The sequence below is a fragment of the Pseudomicrostroma glucosiphilum genome, assembly GCF_003144135.1.
Source record: "Pseudomicrostroma glucosiphilum strain MCA 4718 unplaced genomic scaffold BCV69scaffold_10, whole genome shotgun sequence".
Taxonomy (NCBI): Eukaryota; Fungi; Basidiomycota; class Exobasidiomycetes; order Microstromatales; family Microstromataceae; genus Microstroma; species Microstroma glucosiphilum.
Window position 1 is genome coordinate 140047 of NW_020289922.1, and position 23680 is coordinate 163726.

Consider the following 23680-nt stretch of genomic DNA (forward strand, 5'->3'; position numbering starts at 1 on the left):
CGTTGGAGACCTGAGAACGAAGCCTTGCTTTCATGAGAGGCATGAGGATCCTGAAAGTCAGCAGAGCCCCCTCTCGATGACAAGACTACCGGAGCGACGAGGTCAGTTCAATCAGTCACCCGAAGTCACCGCGGGGAGCTACGTCCGACTGCAGTGCGGTGCGGCCCCTTCTCCGCCCGGACCATACATCGAGTCCAGCAGTGCGGCTGCTCGTCACCGGCTCGGGTTTACATGCTCCCGTAGTGCAGCAGCCAAATCGATGGCGATGCGCAATGTCAAGGGTCATCGTCGTATTGTCTAGCTGGCCAAAAGGAATCGTGATGAGATAGAATATGTCATGAAGTAGGCATTGGCAGAGGGGCATGGCAAAAGGCAAGCATAGCAGGCGGGAGGCGCGGCACGAGACCGGCGATCTGGCGGCTCTGGCGCACCGTTCCGCATCACCCGTGGCTTAGTCCAGTCTACCCTCCTCTCGGTGCTCAGGCCCAGTCTGATGTAGAGGGTGGAGCTCAGCTCCTAGTCTATCAGCCTCGCAGCTGCTGCCACCGCCATTGGCTGATTGGCATCGCAAGCAATGCAGAGCCAAGATCGCGAAAGGGAGAATACGGAAGGAAGTGTGATTAAGTGCAAGTCGAAGATGATCAGTGCGTGGGCATGACACTCTCCCGCTCCTCTTCCTGTAGTGACTGAGTGACTGATCGCCCATGCTAAACCTGGCCTTAATGCCTCAAGGCCCACCGTCCAAGACCTGCAGTACCCTGCGTCCGATCGGGAGCCTCCCATGGTGGGAAAGGCGCAGCGTCTGCCTGTACCGAGCTAGGGATGGGAATGTAGAGCCTCTTCCGGTGCTCGAGTCCATCTTCTACGCCAGCGCCTCTGCAACTCTCGCTCTTGCTGCGCTCTTCCCCGCCTTCCGCCCTCGCTGCCGCTTTGGCGCCCGCCTCTGGCTCCTCCCAGAAGGCGCTGCCAATGATGTCTACGTGCAGTGTTCTGAGCTCGCGAGGATGGGCTTTGCGTCGTTTGGACTTCCTGACTTTGCTGGAGGGTCGAGTAGGAGCTAGTACCTGGCCTTGTGCTTGAGAAGGAACGTTTGAGGGACCAGCTTCATCTTGGCTCGCAGCGGCATCATCCTCTTCGGCCTGAGCGCCATTATCAGTGTCTCCCCCTTCTACCTCTTCTCCCTCCTCTTCTTCCACCTCCGTCCAAACAACCGTCGTCCCCTTTCTGAACATTGCCGGCAGTCTCTCGTAATTGATCGCAAACTTGCTGAAGAGGATCTCATTCTTTTGCGAAGAGACGGTGCCCTTGAGAGTTTCGTGGGCTTGACGTTCCGAGAGTGGAGGGTTGGAGAGGAGGACCAGGGACCAAAAGGTCGTGTTGTAAAGATTGTTGATGTGAGCTGACGGGGGAAACGAGTGAAGAGGACTCAGTACTGCGAGTTCTCGAACGCCCTCTCTCCCTCTCCACTGGCACACTCACTATCGGCCTGCCTCCAGGCAAAGTAATCCTTGACCTCCTGCACGCCCGGATACACTACGAGCCGCCCATCAAAGGAGGGCGGACCCTGCAATGCCTTCTTGGGAAAGTATTGCGGCCAGTAAAAAACATAGGCGGATGTGAAGAGGGATACTATGTGCGTGACAATCTTGCTGCGAAGGGAGAGGGTGGAAAGGAGGGGTGAGCTGCGGATCGTACGGGGTGAGGGGAATCCCGCCAGACGTCTACCCCTTTGCTCACCTCTCTCTCCGGTTATACAGCTTGCAAGACTTCTTCAACAAGAAGCTGGTCGTGGAATGGCGAAGATGGATCGCCGGCAGTCAGCGACATTGCCCATTCACGCCAGACGTACGGTCCACCCGCACCACCACCACAATTGCCCTCCCCCCCCCCCCCCCCCCCCCCCCCCCCCCCCTCCCGACTCACCTGTATTCGTCCGATTCGCCGAAGGCCAGCGTCACGTCACCCCGCAACTCCTGACAGACGTGCCTCGCAGCATGGTTCATCAGCTCCAGAGCGACCGCATCGTTCGGCTTCTCGAATTCATGTGCTTGAGAGAACCTAAAAAGGCGAGCGGGTACGGTGGGAGGGGGCGGATGCGAAGCTGAATGAGCTGCCGCGGCCGATGCGGAAGTGTGTGACCTCCTCGCTCAGCCTCACCCATGGAAGCCCTTTCCGTCGATTCTCACCACCATGAAAACACCCGGAAGCACCGGATCGGGCAGCTCAAAAGAGCGCACGTACGCGAAGCGTGAGCCGGCCATTGCCTCGGGCGTGTAAGGCGAGGGATTGTATCGTGTGGACTCAAGGAGCGGGAGTGAATCGCACGCAGGCGGAAAGGGAAAAAGTCACATCGGGCGAGGCGGAGCCGGAGGGTCGTGTTCTAGACTGCGAGGCACTCCATTGAGCTCTTCTCTCGCGAGATCGTACCTATTCTCAATACTGGACAACGCTTGCACCTCGATCGTCCATTTCATCAGCCTTGATGCTAGTTCCCGCGGTTGCCGCAATCTCATCGTAGTTCCTTCGTGCTGAGGCTGTTAGCGCTCGCAGCCGTTGTGACTCTTCGTGAGCTCGTCCAGCAGGAGGCCATCGTGAGGCGCCTACAGATGTACCTGGGCGTAGCTTTGTAGTGGTCCCAGGCGTCACAGAAGCTCACCTCTACGTCAAAATCACGGTAGTGAGAGCTTCGAGGCGGTCAAGAGCGTCACAGAAGCCACCTTCGAAGGATGAGGACAAAGCCGGGCCAGATCGGTCAAAATCGCAGCAAAAGAGGCCTGTCTAGGACAGCAGGGGCTCCAACCGGGATTGAACCGATGACCTCTTGCAATTGGAGAACGCGCGGCCCAAAGCAAGCATGCTACCGCTACACCATGGAACCATTTGATAGCGACGGATCTTTTAGAAACTCACATATACGCTTCGCTGCGAGCCCAGTCTTCGTGCTGCTACCCAACCTTGCGTTCGCCATTGCGTACCTGGGATGGCATTGGTTCCACGCTGTCTTGCCGGCTGCCAACATGATCTCGCGCTAGGGCTTGCTGTGCTGTTGATATACCATCAAAGCATTGGATACCTCTAGCGTGCTTGCGGATGCCGTCAGTCACATCCGCAAAATTCGCTTATCGGCGCGTCGGCAATCTCATGCCGGTAACTGCATCGTGCCACATGGTCGAGGTCCGTGCCCTCCGCAGGTGTGGTGAGCCCCTGTGCACTCAGCTGAAGAGGCGTCGTTCGGACCTCCTATCGAGCCAGCCATGTCTGCAGTATCAATGCGGTCTGTAGATCCGGCAGACGGCACACACACACTCGCTGGCCCAAACACAGACCAAGTCTGCTCGACTCTGACAAGCACTCAAGAAGATTCGTATCTGAGAAGGAGGGAGCGCTACCTCCCACCTCGTTCGCCAGTGAGTGTGAGATGCTGTCATGACAACGGAGCCATGCGTATAGGGAGAACGCCGATGCATCTAGCTTTCTGATGCTCAAAGGCCACGTCTCAACCATCGAGCTTGCAGATGTGATCTCCCCTACGCTGATCCTTGTACTCTGAGTCGCCAAAGGGAGCGACGCACGTAGACAGACAGGGACAAGCTAGAGCTATCAGGAGTTCGGGACTCGACCCTCTGCAACGCTCTTCGGAGTTGCATCAATAAGGGACAGCGAAAGACCCCAATACTTGTCCATCGGGAGCAACTGTCAGAGACTGGGAAGGATAGGACACATTTGCTGCGGACAATGCTCGTAGGCTGAGAGTGGGACTATGAGATTCCCTGACATCGGCCTGATCCGGTCGAAATCACCTCTTGCTGGCGTCCGTAGCTCGTCCCTGCTGAGTCAGGGACCTCGTGTGGAAGAGTCGTCGATGGCCCTGTGTGCTGTGGCCCTGCACCGCGCGCGTGGCTATATCTTGCCGCCAGGTACGGACGACGGTGCACAGCACAACGTCCATCACATTTCAAGTATAAAAAGACGGCCCTACTGAGCAGTGGCGCCCCTTTTCCCTCTTCCTCCTCACGTCAGCTCAACTACGCGTCACTCCGATCCACCCCTCCCTCCATCTCTGACACTGCTCATCATGGATCAGAGCCTCTGATCATTCACCATCTTCAAAGGCGAGTTCTATATTCAGTCACTTTCCTCTGCTGTCAGAATCTGTCATACTTACAAGCCATCGTCATCATCACAGCACAACGCGCTCATTCACCATCGCCACACTCAAGCAAGCTGAGCCACTTCAAGCACCCTCTCACACTCGAGCCAGCTTACACTATCCACTGGTCACACTCGAGCAACTCTCGCAGCACTCCGACACCTTCGTCAATGCTCAAGCAGACTCTCTCGCGTAAGCTACCGGATCACATGTCATTGCCGTCAACGTTGAGCACCATCGGTAGCCCGCAAGCAAGGCCGCCACAGCCCAATGACATCGCCACACTCCAGCAGGATCGACACACACAAGCACCATCGACACGCACGAGCACCACCGACACGCACAAGCACCACCGACACGCACTTGCCCCCTCGTCTCGCACTATCACCTTCGACAAGCACCCTAATCATGCTCAAGTCCTATCATCAGTGGTCATTATGCAATCGCCTTACAGCTCAAGCATCATGGCGATACACTGTCACCTTTAGCACACTCAAGCACCGCGCCTCTTTGCTATTGGCATCTACATCCTCAAGCACCACGCGCATATGCAACCAACTTCAGCACACTAAGGGACTAGAGTCGTACGTTATCGCCGTCAGCACTCCTGAGCACCTTAGACGCAAGCTATGGAAGGCATAAGCTCAATTCTATCATCACTCGCATGTTCATAGCAGCCTTGCCACAGTCTGTAAGCTCAAACGCCCTTACAGCCTCATCGGTCGACTTCCCTTGAGAGCTATCACTCCACTGAAAGCTCAGGCTAATGACATCACAAGCGTCAGTGACATTGCTACGAAAAGACTATCTCACCGAAAGAGTTTTTCATAACAATCTTTCACAAGTCAAAAGAGGTTCTTACTACTAGAGGTGCTCACACGTTCAACAAGGCTTTGTGACGATGTTACTATCGCTCGTCACTCATGTACGGTATTTCCCATGATACGTAGGACATGGAGCTGCACCTCACTGAGCTGGCGAGGAAAGCCTACTGGTCACGACTTGCCTAAACATGCCTGTGCATGGTTAGAGAGGCGGCCAATGTCAAACTTTCCGGCCAATGTCAAACTTTCCCAGACGTGCATAGGTTGCGCTCGGAGAGTCCTGCCGGGGTCTACCTGATTGTCGGCTGCAAGAAGGACAAAGTAGCGGCGTTGTACGTTGGCCAGTCGAATGACGTCTTCCGACGAACCCTGGAGCACCAGATCGTCTACGAAGACAAGAGCCTTCCAGCGGAGCAGGACCGGAGACTCGCCTATCATCTGCTCAAGACTTGCGATGAGGTTTACCACTTCCGGCTTGCTCAATTCGCTGTCAAAGAGAAGCAGACGAGGACGATGGCAGAGGGACTCTGGTGTCTCGTGGCTGGCATCTTCCAGGTGAAGAAGGAATGGTTGGAGTGTAGGAGGAAGTTTGGGTTGGTGAACGTCGGCGATCGGGTACGTGGTGGAAATTGTAAGTGGCCAGTAGAGTCGTGGGTTCTGAGAGCCATCGCTTTGTGGAGGTCGCTCACCATGATCATGCTTCTTCGAATCCTCTCGCAGCCACGCGCTGCTTCGATAAGCCGAGGGAGGAGAGGGCTGGGGCCACAGGCGAGCATGGATTCCAGGATGGTCAGTGAAAAGCCTACAAGGGCCGAAACTGGCACCTGAGGACCATGGCTGCCAGGCACCGGGCAGCGGGGAGGGACAAGATGGCAGAGGACATGCTCAAAATCCTCAAGCTGTCGCAGGCCGGAGTCCGGGAGCATCTTGGCGGGCTTCTCCTCAGAGGTGAGCTGATCTATCAGCCACCGACGACCACATACTGCAGAACGTTCAAGAGCACCTTGAACAGAGACTTCGAGAGGGACTTGAGACTGGCGAGCGACCGCTGGACGATGCGGCTCATCGATGAACAGCCTAACCTTCTCACAGACTTCATCCTCGGGGCCGTGGAAGAGGACAAGCCGCTGTTCTCTGGAGTGTCTCTTGCATTTTTCACTTCAGTAGAAGACCACGAGATCGCTGGACTCCAAGCAGTACCCTGGCTGCAAGCAGACAACCTCGATCTCAAGGCCCTATCAGACGACGGAAGGGCAGGCATTTCCACTCTGGGCAAGAAGACCCTGGCCGACATGATGCAAGATCCGACGAGCCTGTCGTCAAAAGCGTACTGAATGCCCCTTCGTGGAGGCTGCTCTGTCCTTGGCAGCATCCTTAGATGGAGCTGAAAGCCTCACAACTTCAGAAAACCTCATCACAGAGACCACAGCCGGCGTGTATCTGATCGTCGGGTGCGAAGGGGAGAGCGTGGCCATCCTGAACGTCGGTCAAAGCTCGGACATTCTCCAGAGGACGGTCCAGCACCAGACGTGCTACAAGGACAAAACGATTCCTGCATAGGAAGACAGGAGGCTGGTCTACAGTCTCCTGAAAAGATGTGACCAGGTGTTACATTTCAGACGGACAAAGTACGAGGAGAAGGAGGTTCGTACAATGGTGGAGGGCCTATGGTGTCTTTTCCTTGGCTCATATCAGCACAAGGGAGTCTGGATGATCTTGAGACGAAGGTTCGGGCTCCCTGATGTGGGAGAGCAAGGTCGCGGAGGGAACTGTAAGTCACCGATACAGGTAGAGGTGTGTTGGCCTAAAAGTCGGTGTATAGCTCACCTTTACCTTCCGTCATATGACTACTCTTGCAGCTACACACTGCTTGGACAAGCGGCGCAGGTGGGCAGCATGGCTTTCAGGACAATCAGTGGTAGACCCGCAAGGGCTACTTGGCATACTGCCAACGCGTGGCAGCAATGCACCGCCTGGCCGGCAGGCTAGATCCGGTAGATCTGTGCTTGCGGCTCCTTAAGCTGGCTCGTTCCCGAATAAGAGCAGACACAAGTCAACTCCTCGCCAAGGCAGAGTTGGGTTTCAAACCTCCTCCATCCAGAAGGTAGATGCTTTGTCTTCGGAAATGCGCTTGACGAGGACTTTGTCAAAGGACTCCGCAATCAGGATCCGCCCACTGGACTCTGACATCGGTGGAAGGAGAGCCATGAACAGACGCAGACTCCATTCGCGGAGCTGCTAAGGGGGATGTACCTCAATTCTCGGATAGGGTCAAGGTATCCTGTCGCTACTTCGATACAATACAGGGGAAGGCGGTGTTCCGTGCCGCTTGCGGGGGATGGATGAGGGGCTGTGTCGGATCGAGCTCTACTGCTCCGTTGGTTGTTGGTGGCACTTGGCCCACAACACTGTCTTTGAGGTCGCAGAACTCAAGGCTGCAGTGGAAGAGCTGGCAGCAGTTTGGAGGACAGCTGGACCAGGGCTTTCTCCGTCGCAGTCGCAACAGTCCGAGTACAAGAGACCGGAATTCAAGTTCTGCCGCATCAACCATATCGAGGACAAGAGGAGAGGGCAGGCTCAGGAATCCTCGAGCACCTCGTTACAGGCAAGGAGGCCGGATGAGGCTCCCTCGCCGCCGAAGAAGAGGCGCAAGCTGGTCGTCACTCTCTCAACACCCATCAGGTACGAAGGGAGAGTGAAAGCCCAGGACGCGACGGCTCAGGGCGCTTCCGGATCATCAAGCTCTTCGCTGCTTACTCCCTTAGTGCCGGAGGGTTGGGGGTTCAAGGCTACGGCTGAGGAGTGAGCAGAGGTCTGGAAGAGGTGGCAGTGGGGAGATGTGCTCTTCAAGGCAGAGGAATCCGAGCTGAGGCTCATCGTCGCTCCCGCCTTGGCCTCTTCCGCTTCCGCCGGTACCGCCGCTTCCGTTGCCTCTCGCGCTCCTCGCCAGGGTACCTGTCTCTTCCCAGGCTGCAGCTCTCCTGACTCCATCGAGCATGGTTTCATGGAGTGCCCGCAAGTCTGCGCGAAAGTTTGAAAGGCAGCAATTCCGGTGCTTGTGGATCTCGTCGGCGACCAAGTCGATCTGCTACCGAAGGATCACAGGGCAGTCGTCCTGGGTTGGCAAAGCCATCAGCTGGCGCCGAAGGTCCGCTGGCGTGTAACGCTCTGGAGATATCATGTGCTATTACATGTCACGCTTCTCCAAAGGACATCCATGACACAACGAGCCAATGTTGACGGGTCTTTCTCGAGCCGAGCAAAAGAAGGGGTCGCTATGTCGACAGCGCAGCGCCAGGTGTACAACGTTTACTCAAGTCCCGTTTCAATACCTGCTCTACTGTACATAGCTAGTCTGTATCGCCAGGAAGTCGCTAATTCATGCCTTTTTTGTATATCTGTCTCACGTGTGTTCGCTGAAGCAGGTGGTGTCCGAAAGCACCCCGTCACATCAATCTGACCCGAGATGTCTACAGTACTATACCTTCCCTAATCCTAAGCAGAAAACGCCAACAATATCACGAACGGCCCTTCCCTTACCCTAGTCGCTCATGCTCGTCTGACTGTACAGATGACATGTACCATTCCCCCTCCCAATCCCAACCCTCAACCAACCGAAAACGCCAACAAAAGAAACCACGGACGACCCTTCCCTTACCCTTACCCTAAGCGCCAATTGCCCGTCCGCAGCAGACGGTTGCACCCTGGAGCAGATGGATGGATCGATGCGCCAGAATGGCGTGAGGGGACGCAGACGCTCTTGCAGTGAGGACACATGACCAGGGCTAGACGACCAGGACAGGACAAAAGGACAGGAGGGACACGCAGCATGCATGGAGCAAGAAAGTCAAGATTGCGAAAAGTGCGAGTGCGAACAATGTGTGTGTGTGTGTGGGTGGGTGCATCTGGAATGAATGGATACTGGACTAAAAAGAAACACGTATTGCAAGGGCTGTGCAGTGTGGTGTGGTGTTGTGATCGTGGTCGTGCAGCTAGATCGTAGCGGTGCTAAAGTGGTTCGTTCGAGGGGTGTCCTCTTTCCCCTGCTGTTTTCTTATATTCTGTACAATCCCCTCGTCTCGCCCTCTGTCTCACCTCCCCCGCTCGCTCACCCTCGCTCACTCTCGCTCACCCCCTCTCACGCAATCCTAACCTCCCTAACCCTCCCCCTCACAACCCTAACCTTCTCTCCCGTAATTCCAAACCACTCAATTGCCTCTACACTCCTCCTCTCCTGCCCTTCCAGACGATCCACTTGACCTTTACGTTCAGCAAGGGCGACGCGGAAGCGTTCTTGAAGGTCCCAACCGGCCATTCGGAGGACTTTGCGCACTTCGCGGGAAAGACGCTCCGAGTGTTGAGTGGAAAAGGACGGGAGGGGAGGGGAGGCGACGGTGAGTGCCGACGACGGCGCGACGGTAAGGGCTTGGCGGTTGGTGGTGGAGGACACTCCCTTCTTTCCACCACTGGCCACACTCCCTGCGAGCTCCTTCTTCATCGATCTGCCCACGTTCCGTGGAATCGAATTCGGCAAGTCGTGGATCACATACACCACAAACCCAGCGGTGGCGACGGCGACGACGGTCGGTGCCCACTTGCGGACGGTTGGATTGGCCACTAGGTTGGAAAAGTTGAGAATGGCACCTAGAGCAGACTTGGCGCCGTAGGCTTTGCCTCCAAAGAGGGTCAATGCACCCACTCCGAGGGAGAGACCTGAAATGAGGCCCACTTCTTCCTCGACGGTACGCTTGCTGTCCTTGACGTCGTCTTCTTCGCCGTCGCCCTTGGTCACAATGTGGATGTAGTGCGGAAGGTCGAACACGTCGCTCATCCTCGCTTCGGTGATGTCTGCGCCGAGGCCCAATCCGGCGACGCTGCCCCTCGCGAGGCGCTTGGTGAACATCTTTTCCGGGAAGAACACCCGGCCTGAGCGCTCTACGTCGGTTGGCAAGTGAGCCTCGCCCATCTCCCTGATACGGGCAACACCCTGAGTAGTCGCACCCCTTGCCACCTCCTCGGCCTCGCCTACTGCCATGGCAAGACTGCGCAAAAAGGCGTCTCGCACCTCGGCGGCATAGTCGAGTGCGCCAAAGAAGCCAGGGTAGGCGGGCAGGGTGACTGATGGCGAAGCGGTCCGTCCTTGTGCGATGAGCTCGACGGCACCGCTCAGCTTCTCTTGCGCGTCCTTTGCGACGTTTGCGGTCACAGTATCCTCTTCTCCCTCGAGGAGATGCTCCATCTTGGCGTGCGCTGCCTGGCATTTCGCCAGCGCCGGGCGAGCAGCCTCCAGCAGTCGTCGTGCCTCTTCCAGCTCCCCATTCGCAACTTGCAGATTGGTGCTGGCGAGAAAGTCAATGTCTGACAGCAGTCGCAGGAGATACGTCTGAGCAGGCATGAGCTTCGACTTTTCTCGTCGCTGGAGCACAAAGTCGCGCAGGCAGGCCTCGAGTTGCGAAAAGCTCGGAGCGGCGGTGGCGGTCGCACTCGTGGCGAGGGTATCTCCAGCTACCTTTTGTCCTTCCATAGGTGTGCCAATGGGCGAGCTGTCCCCCTCACTCTCACCACCCATCACGCGACTGGAGTCGACAAAGTGCACGAGCTCCTCGGCATCCTCGTAGGTCCTCGGCGAGAGCTGCTTAATCTGCTCCAACACCAACCGTCTACACTTTTCCTTGTTGCGAATCTGGTCAAACTTGTTGACGACGATGAAGATGTAGGCCTTGTCATTGCTTGCGTTCCACAGAAACTCCTTTGCACTCAAGGTAAAGTGGTTCTCCGCCGACACCACAAACACCACGACGTCGATTTGCTCCTGTCGTGCGAAAAGAGCGGTAGTCTTGAGGCTGTCGCGGTTGAGACCGGGTGCATCAATCAGGGCAATGTCGACGATGCCGTTCCTGAGCAGACTTTCCTGCGTCGACCTCGTGTCGTGGCAGTAGCACTTGAGCAGCGGTGCGTCCTGCGGGTCCACATCTTCCGCCTCGGCCACGATCCCCTCTACGTCCTCCAGCGTGTGCCTAGTGTACGTGTTTGCATTCTGCACGTCATACGACATGCCGGGGTTAATCTTGTGCACCTCCTCGCGCCCCTCGTTGATCTGCTCAGCATCCAGCACCTCACAAAAGACCGTCGTGCAAGGCTGCTGGTCGACTGGCATCAGCTTGCGGCGCATGAGGGCATTCACAAATGTCGACTTGCCGGCATTGAGGTCACCAGTGACGAGGACCTTTGACTGCGTGTCGCTGATGCGCTCTCGCAGGCTGTCGAGTTGGCGAATCGACGAAGTCATCCTCTCGTCGAGGAGCTGAGCGACGCTGGACTTTTCCAGACTGCGCACGAGGGCCTGAGGGTTGTTCCCAGCCGCACCCAGCTTGAGGTCAAGTCGCAGCACCGACATTTCGCTCTGGTCATCGGCAGTCGCCACGGCAGATGCGTGGTGTTCCTGCTCGCGGGTCTCCCCCTCCTCCTCCTGAATGGTGTTGGGCGTGGCGCACTGTGTAGGCGAGACGGGCATGCTATTCGAGTGATGAGGAGCCTCGGTGCTGCACCTCATCATTCCCGGGTGGAGCGGTGTGGCGTGCACGCTACCCTCCTCCACCTTCCCACCCTCTTTGCGAGGGGCAACGGACTGCGCACGTCGTGGCGAGGGTCGCTCCGGGTTGTCTGGCCGTCTATCAATGGCAGGGTAGTGTACGATCCATCGCTCGCCATTGAATTGGCGAAGGGAGGTGAGCACCTCGGACGTGTCGTCGATCGCAGCGATCAGACTGGCGGGCGCGGTAAGAGGGGAAGGGATGTCAGTGCAAGCGCCTTTACGCAAACTCGCCACCACCTCGTTCTCTAGCCCACTCTCGCCCACTCTCTCTACTCACCCATCTCTGGCCTCTGCAAACCTCCTCTGATGCTCCTCCATAGCCGCCACCTTTTCCCTCTGACTCTCTTCATCCACTTCTGCTACAACTCCCGATCCTCCCTTCCAACCCTCTGCCACAGGTGAGCTCACCACGTCTGCAGAGGAGGGGAGGGAGTGCGATCTGCTATGGGCGTGCTGGAAATAGTCCGGCGTGGCAGTCCCACTAGCGGAGGCGGTGCCCTGAGTGGCTGCGCTGCTAAGTCCAATGGTAGGCGTAGAGGGACCGGCAGTGTAGGACGAAAAGGACCTCCCCGCAAATGCATTGGGACGGTAATACTGCTGAGATCCCATTTTGGGTGCGATGCGACTGGGTGTGCAAAGTACGAGCGGTAGACGACGGGAGAGGACGCGATACGACCGGTCTAGGTCTGGTCCAGTGAGTCTCTACGTCAGAGGAGACGTGGGTAGAGGGCCCGCTCAGGGGAGAGCGAGAGCGCAAGGGGTGCGCTCAGTATACGTGAGCAATGCGAGACAAGTACAAGTAGGGACGATGCGACGATTGTAGGAGCGTCGCAATGTATTGTGATGTAGGTGAGAAAAGTGGTACGATGCGTTGGAAGGTGTGGGTGGACAAGTGGACCCTCGCCTGGCCTCGCCCTGGGTGGATGGTGAGATTTGGGATTCTGCCTGCTGACGGAGCATTCGGAGTCCACCGCCTCCCGCCTCTCGCGCCTTGCCTGCCTGCCTGTGGCCCATCGATCGATCCAGGCGGGCAGCGCGCGCCTGAGCGGAGTTGCAACGGGGAGAGAGAGACACACACAGAACACACACGCACAAGGGAAGCACAAGCCTGGGGATTCGCCGCCTGCTGACCCTCGGTGGTGAGTGACACAACTTGTGCAAGACAGGCAAGGGGAGTTTGGGTATGGGGGCTCCTCTTCTCTTTCGATAGCTCCCGGCTGACACTCTCACAAACGTCTCCTCGACGCGTGCGCTGACTTTCAAGCGAATGTAATTGACAGGAGAGGAGACAGGGGAGCAATGGTACCTCGGCTGGACTTTGAATGCGGGGGTGGGGGGGGGGGGGGGGTTGAGCACGAGTGCGGTCGTCGGGGCGGTCGTCGGGGGGTTCGTCAGGTCAGGGTGGTGGTGAGCCTCAGAGGGGTGTGCGGCGAGGGTAGATGGGTAGGTGGGGAGAAACAAAGACAGAGGAATGCCTCTAGCTCTTGCTAGCGAAAGCTCGCCCGAGATCAGATCCGCCGCACGCTTTGCACACCAGGAAAGGAGAGGGAAGGAGAGGGCACCTCTGTCCTCCGTCCTCCATCCACCCACGACTCCTCACATGACATCGAGATGGGGAGGCGCATTGTAGCTGAATCCCACAAACTGCTCCTGCACCGTCGCGCTCAGCATGTGGCTATCGTCCACCACCGAGTCCACCGGCACCTCTCCCGTAAACTCGGGATCAAAGTTGGAAGTGTCAATTGCACTCGCCACTGCGGGTTTGAAAGGCGGCTGGACCTTCTTGGCCAGCAACCTCTTCCAGTCGATGTGGCGCGCGAAGAATGGATGACGCTTAATGTCCTGTGCACCTCCCACGCCAGAGCCCAGACGCTGCTGAGGGTCGCGATTGAGCAGGAGAGTGAGGAGCGAACGAGCGTCGGGAGAAATTTCATCGCCGAATCGCAGCGGGTCCTGTAGAATCTTGCGGTACATCTCATTCACGTCCTCGCTGTAGAATGGCGGCAGACCAGAGAGCATCTCGTAGAGGAGCACACCCAGTGTCCACCAGTCTACTGCACGCGTGTAGCCGTGGCCGAGGAGCAGCTCAGGAGCAAGATACTCGGGCGTCCCGCAAAAGGTATTCGTCTTTTCCTGATCGCCCATGTTGAGCTTGCAGAGACCAAAGTCGCACAGCGCAATGTGACCAGTGTAGTCCAGTAGGATATTCTCCGGCTTGAGATCACGGTAGATGACATTGAAGCCATGCAGGTGCTCCAGAGCCACGAGCAGCTCAGCTGCGTAGAATCGACTCCTCTCCTCGTTGAATCTGCCTTCCCTCTGCAGGTGATGGAAGAGCTCTCCTCCATTCACAAAGGCCAAGACAAGGTAGAGCTTGTCGGGACTCTGAAAGGAAAACTTGAGCGGGACAATGAATGGATTATTCACCTGTGCCAAGACGGTCCTCTCCGCCAGGGTGTGGGTGACCTCGGACCTCGAGACGATGTGTGCCTTGCGAATGGTCTTGAGGGCATAGATCCGCGAAGTGTCCTTTTTCCTCACCTGCATCACCTTTCCGAAGCTTCCCTTGCCAATGACCTTGAGCAGCTCAAAGGCTTCCATGTTGAGCGAAGACTGCTCATTCTTGAAAGACACCTGAATGTGCAGGTGACCACTACCGCCGCTTATGGGATACCACTGATCTGTCCCACGTGGGTGGTCAAAGTCGGGAACGAATTTGACTCCACCAAGGAAGATGTCACCACCACCCATGACATCGTCGCCATTCTGGTCCTTGCCATTGGCGTTGGCGGTATTGCTTGCTCCTGCGCCATCACCAGATCGCAGGTAGGTCTGCAGCGAGATTTCTGAGATCCTCGACACATCACTGGCAGGGGAGAGAGAGGGGCAAAGTGGAGACTTCTATGTGAGCATCGCTGCGCTGACCCACCTGCTCCCCTTCTTCTGCCCACTCACAAGTGCGCCTTGTACATCCATACCGGACCCTGAATATCTCCTCCCAACGCATCAATCAGAATCTCATTCTTGTCAAACTCGAGGACAATGTACGGCAGCCACCAGCACTGCTTCCTCTGCATACTGCCCCTATGCGGGTGACCTCCACTGCCGCCGCCATGGGTGTTGGCAAAGCTCTGGGCAAAGGAGGTGCCAGCTCCACTACCCGCGGTACCGTACTGTGCCAGAGCGCGGGCAATCGAGGGTGGTGTGTTCACCCCCTGTGGCAGGGCGAGTCCTCTAGCATCGACCACTCGAATGGTGAGCAGACCAGAGCGCGGGATGGGAGCACCGGTGGAAGAGGCGAGGGGAGAATTGGTGGGAGAGGAAGAGGAAGAGGAGGAAGAGGGCCCAGGGCCCAGCTGAGAATTGGAGGTGCTGCTACCTTGACCGTTCATGCTATTGTGTTGTGGGGTGGGCGTTGCAGATCGGTCAGGAAAGGTGGGTGTAGAGGGAGAGCGAGTGCCGAGGGCTCCCTCTTTGATCTCTGTAGAGCAGATAAGAGGGAAGAGCAAGGGGGGCGGGGGAGGGGGAAGGAGAAAGGGAGTGTACGACGATCAGCAGACGATCGAGGGAAGGTGCGAGCGGGCGGGCAAAGCAGCAAAGGGCCTGCTACGGGCCTCAGGGACCGAGCGCCATCTCATTGCATCGCCTCGCCTGGCCTTTGCCTTGCCTTGCAATTGTGCTACTCACTCTTGCCTAGCTTCCAGGACATTTCGAGGGGGAAAAGGGTGATGTAGGTGTGTGTTGAATGCAGTGGCTCTTGATTGATGTGATCACTCGGGCGCGAGGCAGGCACTGATCGCTCTTGCTCGACGGCACGGGATTAGCGGCGAGGCCCCGTTGCTGTTGCTGCTGCTGTGTGTTCCTCTAGCGTGAAACTGCTCGCTTGCTCGCTATGCGGTGAGGCCCGTGGGTAGGCGGTTGTGCCTCGTTTCTGCAGCTGCAAGTCAGAGGTCCTCGGCAGTGTATGGCAGCACTTAATTCCAGCTGATCAGCAGCAGTAGTACCGGGTGGTGGTAGTGCCTAGAGTGAGTGAGTGGGTACAGAGTACGATGAGGAGGAGGCGGTGGTGGTGGAGGAAAGTCAAGACGGCAATGGTAGGGAGTCAAGACGACAAAGTGATCCGGAGGGACAAGTACGACGCAGCTGCTGCACAGAAGCGAGTGAAGTCTGCACTACCGTCTTCGTTCCGCGTGTGTGTGTGTGTTCAGTAAATGAGCCGCAAGCAGCTATTGAGATGAGAAAGGGGTGGGGTTGGGTCGTCGAATGCCGCTACCGGTCCCCGGTCAATTGGTGGTTTGTAGGGCGGTGGAGTAGTCTTGATTTTGGATTGGATTTTGATTTGATGCGGATGTGGGACGTCTGTTGGTTGACCAGCAGCAGCAGCAGCTCTCTTCCAGCGGACCGAGGACCTTGGGACAGGACAGGACAGGACAGACTCTGCCTCTTAGGCGAGGAAAGCTGATTGCACTCGCCTCTATGCGCCCAATGACGGCTAGGCGCACGCACTCATCAGACTACAAGGCGAGCACAGGGGCAGCCATCCCGGGCAAAGTGGGGCAGGGCGGAGCGGAGCGGAGCATCGGAGCATCGGAGCGGAGGTAAAAAAGAAGTTCGCGCCCTGCCACCAGGCCAACCGACCCAACCCAAGCCACACACCCTCGGCCCCGCCAGCCGAGGTCAAGTCAGCCAACGCAGCCACCCACATGGTCAATTCCCACGCTCTCCCGCCCCCACCCCCCCCCTTCCCTTCCCGCCGCATCTGCAAGGCAAAGTAGGGAGAGAGAGAGAGAGAGAGAGAGAGGAGGCGGCGTCTGTCCTGCTTTGCATGCAACGTCTACGCCTCCTTGGACGCCGTGAAGAAAGGAGCGAACAACTCGTGTCAATCTCGCCTAAGGCAGCTCAAGCAGGGAAAAAAGGGGTGCTAGCCGGATGCGTGTAGTGTGTGTGTGCATGGAGCATTTCCGGGAAATTGTACAAGCATAGGCGAGGGCACACAAGGCAAGGTAAAGCTCACTCACCTTTACTTCACAGCCTAAACTCACACGCACACGCACAATCTTGCTCTTGCTCTCTCTCAGCTTTCAGATCTCACTCTCGGTTCCCGGCTCTCAGCTCTCAGCCCCCACTTGACCTCAGCTCCCACCCTCGCTGTTCGCTTCTGCTGACTGGTTTCCAACGCATCGCATCGCGTTGCAATGCAAATAGATCATCATCATCATCGTGATAGCGCCGTACCTGCGTTCTAATCCAAGACATCGCCCCATGTGTGTGTCACCGCGCGCGAGTGTGTGTGTGTGTGTGTGTGTGCCGTACCTGCGTCTGCGTCTACTCATTAACCAAAAGTTGCTCTTAGCCTGGTCCGGCGCCTTGTCGCTGAGCTGAACAGGGACGAGAACAAAGGGAAGCTCACATCGACATACGCTCGACACACACTCGACATACGCTCGACACACACTCGACAAACATCCGTCATACGCCTCACACACACGCCACAAAGGATCGAAACGCATCATCGCATCACGAATGGCAATTGAAAGATCCATCTCATCCGATTCATGTGCACACATCGAGACGGGGCACGCTTTTCCCCTCCATTTCCGTTTCCTCTCGCTCAGGTGTGCGATGCCTCCCTACTCAGATCAAAGCTCTGATCCACCAACTTCTGCAGCTCGGCCAAGTGTACCTTTTTGCTTCCTGTAGCCACACTCGAATAAGGAGGTCGTGAAGTAAGCAGGGTGAGGGAATTCTTGTGGTGCTGCGTGTGTCTGCAGGCGGTCCTCATCCTTGGGTTGACATAATCCCAGAATCCTCCATTCATGGGCTCCTCTTGCGTGAAGCTGATCTGAGCATTCGGGTAGCTGTCCAAGCACGCCACTACGTCCTCATATGGGAAAGGTGCCAGCTGCTCCAGACGCACAATGGCCACGTCCTTGATCTCATTCTTCCTGCGGTGCTCCACCAAGGGTACAAAGACTTGACCAGAGCAAAAGATGACTCGCTTGATCTTGTCGGGCGAGTTGATCTCCTCGGGGAACTTCTCTGGCAGGAAACGCTTAAAGGCGCTGCCAGGCATAAAGTCTTCCAGCTTCGAGCGAGCCATTGGGTGACGCAAGAGGGACTTGGAGAAGAAGTTGATCAGGGGCTTACGGAACCCACGGTGTACCTGTCGACGCAGAACGTGGAACAGGTTGGCAGGTTCCGTCAGACACGTCACCGCCATGTTACCGTCCTGGTGTTGACGGTTCATCGCATTGTCGTCGGGGAAGATGAATGGGTTGTCGTCCATGAGCTGCAGGAAACGCTCCGGTCGACCAGAAGAGTGCTCGGGTCCTTGACCGTCGTATCCGTGGGGCAAATTGACAACCAGACCAGTCCTCTGTAGCCACTTGCGCTCTCCAGAAGCAATGAATTGGTCAATGATGCACTGAGCATTGTTGGCAAAGTCACCAAACTGAGCCTCCCACATTGTCAGATTCTTGGGGTCCACGAGGGAGAAACCGAGCTCGAAGCCGAGACATCCAAACTCGGACAGGGAACTGTTGCAGATGACAAAGGGTGCCTGGTCCTTTGACAGGTTAGACAGCGGAGTATACGTAGCCTCCTTCTTTTGGTCATGAATGACTGCGTGGCGCTGCGAAAAGGTACCTCGCTCGACGTCCTGACCCGAGACACGGATGTAGTTGCCCTCCATGGCAAGCGATCCGAAAGCCAGTGCCTCGGCAGTGGGCATATCGATACCCTCTCCGTCAGTCACAGTCTTTCCTCGGTTCTTCAAGATACGACCCAGGTTCTTGTGCACCTCGAAGCCCTCAGGCACCGAGGCAATGGTACTACCAATGTGCTGCAGAGTCTCCTTGCTCACACTAGTGTCGTGGTGGTCGAGAATCGTCTCTGCCAGCTCCTTTGGCGACGGGAACCCTTCCCAAGCAGACGAGAGCCACTCTCGCTCTCCTGGAGAGTACCCCTTTGACTTCTCTGCCGCCTCCTCGAGCAATCCCCACACCCACTTCATGTGTTCATCGATGTCCTTTTGGGAGAACGATCCCTCGTCAACGAGCTGACGAGTGTACTGAGTGAGGGTAGACTCCTGCTTGGCAATGGCCTCGTACATTCGTGGCTGCGTGAAGGCGGGCTGGTCGGTCTCGTTGTGTCCGTGACGTCGGTAGCAGACCAAGTCGATGACACAGTCCTTTTGGAACTTGGCTCGCCAGTCAGAAGCGAGCTGGCAAACAAAGGTCACAGCCTCGGCATCGTCTCCATTGACGTGGAAGATGGGGGCATCAATCGACTTGGCAATATCCGAGGGGTAAGGCGTAGAGCGAGAGAATCGAGGGTCGGTGGTGAAACCAATCTGGTTGTTGACGACGATGTGGATGGTACCACCCGTGGCGTAGTTGGGCAGATTGTACATTCCCATCGTCTCGTACACGACACCCTGACCGGCAAAGGCGGCGTCACCGTGCATCAGCAAAGCCATGGAAGTCTGGTGCTCCTTGTCACCCTTGAAGTCCTGGATAGCTCGGGTCTTGCCCAGAACGACGGGGTCCTCGGCCTCCAGATGCGAGGGGTTGGCAACGAGCGACAGGGCAACCTTCTTTCCAGAGGGGGTAGGGCGGACGTAGTTGGCACCCAAATGGTACTTTACATCACCACCTCCCTCGGTGTCCTCTCCAGCGAATTGATGCAGAATACCCTCAATGGGTCGACGAATGACGTTCGCGAGGACGTTCAGACGACCACGGTGGGGCATACCGATCGTGACCGAGTCGATTCCATACTCGACGGATCGGTCAATCATGGTCTTTACACCGGGGATGAGCGACTCTCCTCCCTCGAGACCGAATCGCTTCTCGTTGGGGTACTTTGAGGCGATGAAGCGCTCAAACGAGTCCGACCAGATCAGGCGATCCAGGATGGTCCGCTTCTCCTCGACAGAGTACTTGAATGGCTCGGGAGTCTCTAGTCGCTCTCGCAACCAGTCACACTTGTCTCGGTCAGAGATGTGGACGTACTGTACACCAATGCTGCCACCTGGAAAGAGGGAAAAAGAGCGGAGGGGGCGTGTCAGCTCTGCAAGTCCCTGCCTTTTCTCCAGAACCACTTGCCACTCGCTACTCACAGTAGACCCTCTTACACGCCTCAATGACCTCTCTGATGGTCAGCTTCTGCACGCCGGCCTTGACAAAGTTGGGCAGGAGACCAGCACCCAGCTGCATCTCACGATCCAGGTCCTTTTCAGTCCAGCCATAGTGCTCAATAGAGAGCTCAGTGGGCACAGTGCCGTCGAGGTCGGCATCGATGATACCCAGAGGGTCAAGCTTGGCAATGGAGTGGCCACGGACCTGTCAGGTGCGAGCGAGGGAGAAGAAGAGCAGCAACATCCTAATTCAGCGTAAAGCTCTGCATTACTCGCATGCATGTGCTGCGATGGCTCACCTGGTAAGCCCTGACCAGCAGCTGTAGCTTCAAGTGGTCATCAACATTCTGTGCTCCACTCGACAAGCTCTCGTAGTCGACTGGTCCAGCATCGAGGGGCAGTCCGGTGAGGGAAGGAGGTGAACGGTAAGCTTGTTCGGGAGACATTCCATTGTCCAGACCGGAGAAGTAGACGTCCCAGCTGGCATGGACCGAGGATGGGTCTTGACGCCATCGTCGCTGCATCTCCTCAACATAGTAGGCATTGGTACTAGCATAGCACAAGCAGGGCGAGGGGCGCGGTAGTGTGTCAGTAAAGGGTGGAGGAAGGATTGCGGGCTGGAAATTCACATCGAGTGGCAAGAGGGCTAGTAGCTGGTCAAACTCACGTAGTGTTAAACGAGTCATGTCCCGATGGAGCCTGAGGCTTCGACGACACGGGTGTTGCCTGTTTCTGCTGCGACGACGTCTTGTAGTGACGAGCGGCAGCAGAGGTCATGGGCAGACGGGGGGCAAAGCGCGAGGAAGCACCGGCGGAGGCGGTAGTGGTTCTAGCCGCCAGAGCGCCGGCTCTCATCTGCAGGGAAGCCGTCCTCAACATTGTTTCCAGCCCAAGCGTGCGGGGTGAAAAGCAGTAGAGGTAAGAGCGAGGGCGCCTGAAGCGATTGTGGAGTGAGTGGTGGAGAGAGGGGATGAGGAGAAGGAGGAGGAGGAGGAGGAGGCGGTCAGGCTGGACGAAGCCAAGCGGAGCGGAGCGGACTGACTGACTGACCGACTGGCGCAACCCTCGCAGGGCGCATTTTCGCCCCGCTCTCGACTCGGCCGTGGCGCTTCGCAGCCGGGCGGGGGAGATCCATCAACACACCCGTGTCACCCGGGGCCATGCCGGCGCCTCAATATCAGAGGTTTCGTAAGAGACAGCTCGACCGAGGCATGACGGCGCAAGAAGCGAGCAGCGAAGATTGTTCTCAGAAATCCATGACGGACAAGACACAGGTACCTAGGTAGGCCACTCGCCAACTCGGCTGGCGAGCCATGTGACACCTTCCCACTTCCCCGCCGGTCGATCTTCAAGCACCGCTCCTTCCGAAAGTCTCCTCATTCGCGGGGGAAGCCACGCACTCCAGCAACCGATAGGCAGCGAAGATCTATAGGACAATGGTGTGTATGTATGAATGGGAAGCGCTAGAGACAGTAGAACGGACACACGTGGCTTATCAGCCTCAATTGCGACAGTCGCAGCTTAGACACACTATCCGCCGTTGCGAGACATGTCTTCCAGGTATTGCGACAACTGAGCAGAGGAACGAGAACGATGTGGTCAGCAACGCAATCTCACCATCTCCTCACCCTCTTACAACTCACCTTCATAGCGCCTGCTCGGAAGCTCTCGATGCCGCTCTGCACATCTGGATTTGCCATGAACTTCGAGTAGTACTCCTTGGCCGTCTGCTCCAAGTCTCCCGCCCAGTCTTCCTTGCCAGCCATTTGGCCCCCTTGACCATCCTCGTCGTCTGCCTCCTCTTCCTCTCGACCAAAGTACTGATTGCTCGAGATGCTCGTCGCTCCCGACAGGCCAGCCAGACGTGCCTTGGCCTCAGCAGAGACATTTGCATCGTACCCACCCCGCTCAAAGTATTGATCGGAAGAAATGGACTTCTGAGCTGCGAACTTCGCTCGTGCATAATTGGGCTCATCGGCTTCTGCCGCTGTTCGAGCTGCCACCTTGGCGAGCCTCTCCCTGTCAAGCTTGTCTTGAACCTGCCCTTGACGAACGGAAATCTTTCCAAAGCCCATTCCCAGTCTGTCGATCTCTCCACTTGTCCGCGTGGGTCCTTTGCTACGCGGAGGAGACGCAGCAGAGGCAGCGGTGGTCTGAGATGTGGACGCCGAGCCAGTAGCAGCAGCCTGCGCTTGCGTAGCAGCAACAATGGCCTGCTTTGCAATGCTCTCAGCCTGCCTGTCTGCCTGCTTCCGTGCCTCTGACTCGAGAGAGGCGGTGAGCTTGGCTGCCTCCTCTTCCCTGGCTTTCCGCTCGGCGGCCTCAAAGTCAATGACAGGTCCACCCTTCTTGGCTCCGAGACCTCCCTTCTTGACACCTCCCAGCTTCGATGCTCCGCCTGCTGCAGAAGAACCGCCTGGGGCAGCGCCGGTGGGTGTGGAAGTACCGGATCTCACTGCTCCCAGGGTAGAGGTTCGGGAAGCTGGCCTGAGTGATGAAGATGAGACGGGCTTGGGCGAAGGCGAGGCAGCGGGACGAGCACCTAGGACGGCAGAGCCAGGGGCATCTACCACCTTGCCCGCTGGAGCAGGAGCAGGAGCAGGCCTGCCTCTACCAATGCCAGGAGGCAACGATACGCCTGCTGATGGCGCAGGCAACTTGGCAACGACGGCCGTGGCCTTCTTGGCCTTTTGCGCAGGCTCGTCCCACTCGTCAAAGAAGTCCTCCTCATCGGCAGCAGTGCCTGCAGATTCAGCGGCCGTGTCAGCTGCAAACGCCGAGGCCATGCCGGGGAAGATGACTGGGTCGCTGATTTGGCCAGGACTAGCATCTGCAACGAGGCGCTTCTTGAGCTCCTCCTTGTATGCTACTGCTGCCTGGCTGGTGTACTTGACTTTGCCTTCGGTAGAAGGGGCCAAGAGGTGGTTGCCGCCGTGCTTGGAGAAGAAGTCGCTGGTGTTGGCATTCCCAGAGACCTTCATCATTCGCAGCTGTGCCCATGTCCAGGTGTCGAGGTTGGTGGATCTGCCGGGGGGTGTTCATCACAAGGAAGACTGAGCTTGGCTGTGGCTAGGCATGCTGTAGAGGCCCTGCACTGTCCTGCTACTTACCTCACAAAGGTGATGTGGACGCCGAGGTTACGATGGACGGAAGAGCAGTCCAGGCAGATGTATATTCCGTAGGTTGCGCTGGCCCAAGTAGGGTTCTTTGCGCCACAGTCGAAGCATACCTGGAGAAAGAGGGGTAAGGAGAGGGAGGGGTAGACGAATTTCAGCTGCTGGGCCATTGCGGGTGTGTGTGATGGACTGAAGCCGAGCCTGATCTCACCTTGTTGCCCTTCTGTACGGTCCTGAGATGCTTGAAGATCTCTGCGATCTGTGGAGAGGGGAGTAGAGGCAGGTGTAGGCTGATGAGCATACTGTGAACGCCGTGTGTTGCTTGCTTGATTCCTGCGTTGCTTCTTCTGCTCGCGCCTGCTCACCTCTTCCTTTGGTGGGCCAGACATGGTCTACAGGGACTGTCTAATGATAGCAGTGATACCAAATGCTTGTTCGATGTGTCGCTGTGCTGATGATGAAGGTGGTGAGGGCAGCAGTGGGAGGTCGAGAACAACGATGTCCTTGTGCCTTTGGTTGCGTTGCTTCCTCTGCCTTGAGCTTCAGCCAGGGACACGTCGAGGCGGGCGGCGTCTGCCTGGGTGCTCGAGTGTGGGTGCGTGGGTGTGTGCCTGTGTCCGCCTGTGTGCGCCTGTGTCCGCCTGCCTCCGCCTCCGCTCCGCCTGTGCGCTTCCGCGCAACGCCAATGGCTCTACGCCTCGCCTCGCCAGAGCAACGACGACGGACCACCACCACTCACGCACTCACTCACTCACCCGGGCCACTTGCTCAACCTTGGCAGCATACATCCTCCCCTTCCACCTCGCACATCCTACGAGACCTCCTCTTCACCTCGTCTCGCTTCTTACCGCGATCCCG

General features: G+C 57.2%; 9 protein-coding genes and 1 non-coding gene across 10 annotated transcripts; 4 read left to right on the plus strand and 6 right to left on the minus strand.

The window, feature by feature from the left end:
• Positions 1-719: 719 nt before the first annotated feature.
• On the minus strand, positions 720-2619 carry BCV69DRAFT_303063 (Thg1-domain-containing protein; the record flags this gene model as incomplete). The annotated part of the gene is made up of 6 exons (XM_025494643.1): positions 2158-2619; positions 1924-2058; positions 1738-1782; positions 1480-1649; positions 1209-1399; positions 720-1064 (listed from the first exon to the last, which is right to left on the minus strand). Exons 1-6 carry the CDS (start codon positions 2259-2261, stop codon positions 720-722), a joined length of 990 nt encoding a protein of 329 aa, XP_025346835.1. The 5' UTR covers positions 2262-2619.
• A 171-nt stretch (positions 2620-2790) lies between these two features.
• BCV69DRAFT_t35 lies at positions 2791-2878 on the minus strand. The gene has a single exon. It is a non-coding gene; the product is annotated as a tRNA-Pro (tRNA).
• A 2294-nt stretch (positions 2879-5172) lies between these two features.
• BCV69DRAFT_299986 (hypothetical protein) lies at positions 5173-5771 on the plus strand (the record flags this gene model as incomplete). Its single annotated transcript, XM_025494409.1, has 2 exons — positions 5173-5605; positions 5695-5771. 2 exons carry the CDS (start codon positions 5173-5175, stop codon positions 5769-5771), a joined length of 510 nt encoding a protein of 169 aa, XP_025346836.1.
• A 72-nt stretch (positions 5772-5843) lies between these two features.
• On the plus strand, positions 5844-6308 carry BCV69DRAFT_299987 (hypothetical protein; the record flags this gene model as incomplete). Its single annotated transcript, XM_025494410.1, has 1 exon — positions 5844-6308. One exon carries the CDS (start codon positions 5844-5846, stop codon positions 6306-6308), a length of 465 nt encoding a protein of 154 aa, XP_025346837.1.
• Positions 6309-6486: 178 nt separating this feature from the next.
• On the plus strand, positions 6487-7139 carry BCV69DRAFT_28265 (hypothetical protein). The gene has a single exon (XM_025492430.1). It carries the CDS (start codon positions 6628-6630, stop codon positions 6961-6963), a length of 336 nt encoding a protein of 111 aa, XP_025346838.1. The 5' UTR covers positions 6487-6627; the 3' UTR covers positions 6964-7139.
• Positions 7140-7312: 173 nt separating this feature from the next.
• Positions 7313-7780, plus strand: BCV69DRAFT_299988 (hypothetical protein; the record flags this gene model as incomplete). The annotated part of the gene is made up of 1 exon (XM_025494411.1): positions 7313-7780. The coding sequence occupies one exon, from the start codon at positions 7313-7315 to the stop codon at positions 7778-7780; it is 468 nt and encodes a 155-aa protein (XP_025346839.1).
• Positions 7781-8853: 1073 nt separating this feature from the next.
• BCV69DRAFT_313429 (hypothetical protein) lies at positions 8854-12467 on the minus strand. The gene is made up of 2 exons (XM_025495029.1): positions 11847-12467; positions 8854-11741 (listed from the first exon to the last, which is right to left on the minus strand). Exons 1-2 carry the CDS (start codon positions 12176-12178, stop codon positions 9113-9115), a joined length of 2961 nt encoding a protein of 986 aa, XP_025346840.1. The 5' UTR covers positions 12179-12467; the 3' UTR covers positions 8854-9112.
• A 698-nt stretch (positions 12468-13165) lies between these two features.
• Positions 13166-15278, minus strand: BCV69DRAFT_250420 (putative Serine/threonine-protein kinase gad8; the record flags this gene model as incomplete). The annotated part of the gene is made up of 3 exons (XM_025490383.1): positions 13166-14435; positions 14525-15050; positions 15257-15278. The coding sequence occupies 3 exons, from the start codon at positions 15276-15278 to the stop codon at positions 13166-13168; spliced, it is 1818 nt and encodes a 605-aa protein (XP_025346841.1).
• A 1789-nt stretch (positions 15279-17067) lies between these two features.
• On the minus strand, positions 17068-20676 carry BCV69DRAFT_313431 (putative KGD1-alpha-ketoglutarate dehydrogenase). Its single transcript, XM_025495030.1, has 4 exons — positions 20374-20676; positions 20006-20255; positions 19689-19911; positions 17068-19600 (listed from the first exon to the last, which is right to left on the minus strand). The coding sequence occupies exons 1-4, from the start codon at positions 20583-20585 to the stop codon at positions 17181-17183; spliced, it is 3105 nt and encodes a 1034-aa protein (XP_025346842.1). The 5' UTR covers positions 20586-20676; the 3' UTR covers positions 17068-17180.
• Positions 20677-20951: 275 nt separating this feature from the next.
• Positions 20952-23293, minus strand: BCV69DRAFT_283788 (ArfGap-domain-containing protein). The gene is made up of 5 exons (XM_025492819.1): positions 23188-23293; positions 23034-23081; positions 22817-22935; positions 21350-22730; positions 20952-21278 (listed from the first exon to the last, which is right to left on the minus strand). The coding sequence occupies exons 1-5, from the start codon at positions 23209-23211 to the stop codon at positions 21237-21239; spliced, it is 1614 nt and encodes a 537-aa protein (XP_025346843.1). The 5' UTR covers positions 23212-23293; the 3' UTR covers positions 20952-21236.
• Between the last annotated feature and the right edge of the window lie 387 nt (positions 23294-23680).

What these genes read in the sequence shown, in the direction of transcription:
- BCV69DRAFT_28265 (XM_025492430.1), top strand. Translation starts at nt 6,628, where the DNA reads ATGGTGGAGGGCCTATGGTGTCTTTTCCTTGGCTCATATCAGCACAAG.
- BCV69DRAFT_313429 (XM_025495029.1), bottom strand. Translation starts at nt 12,178, where the DNA reads ATGGGATCTCAGCAGTATTACCGTCCCAATGCATTTGCGGGGAGGTCC. An exon ending in TTTGCAGAGGCCAGAGATGG is followed by an intron (nt 11,742 to 11,846) that starts GTGAGTAGAGAG and finishes CGCGCCCGCCAG; the next exon opens with TCTGATCGCTGCGATCGACG.
- BCV69DRAFT_313431 (XM_025495030.1), bottom strand. Translation starts at nt 20,585, where the DNA reads ATGTTGAGGACGGCTTCCCTGCAGATGAGAGCCGGCGCTCTGGCGGCT. An exon ending in CATGACTCGTTTAACACTAC is followed by an intron (nt 20,256 to 20,373) that starts GTGAGTTTGACC and finishes GTGCTATGCTAG; the next exon opens with TACCAATGCCTACTATGTTG. An exon ending in GGCGTGTAAGAGGGTCTACT is followed by an intron (nt 19,601 to 19,688) that starts GTGAGTAGCGAG and finishes CCCTCTTTCCAG; the next exon opens with GTGGCAGCATTGGTGTACAG.
- BCV69DRAFT_283788 (XM_025492819.1), bottom strand. Translation starts at nt 23,211, where the DNA reads ATGTCTGGCCCACCAAAGGAAGAG. An exon ending in CCGTACAGAAGGGCAACAAG is followed by an intron (nt 22,936 to 23,033) that starts GTGAGATCAGGC and finishes CTCTTTCTCCAG; the next exon opens with GTATGCTTCGACTGTGGCGC. An exon ending in GTCCACATCACCTTTGTGAG is followed by an intron (nt 22,731 to 22,816) that starts GTAAGTAGCAGG and finishes ACCCCCCGGCAG; the next exon opens with ATCCACCAACCTCGACACCT.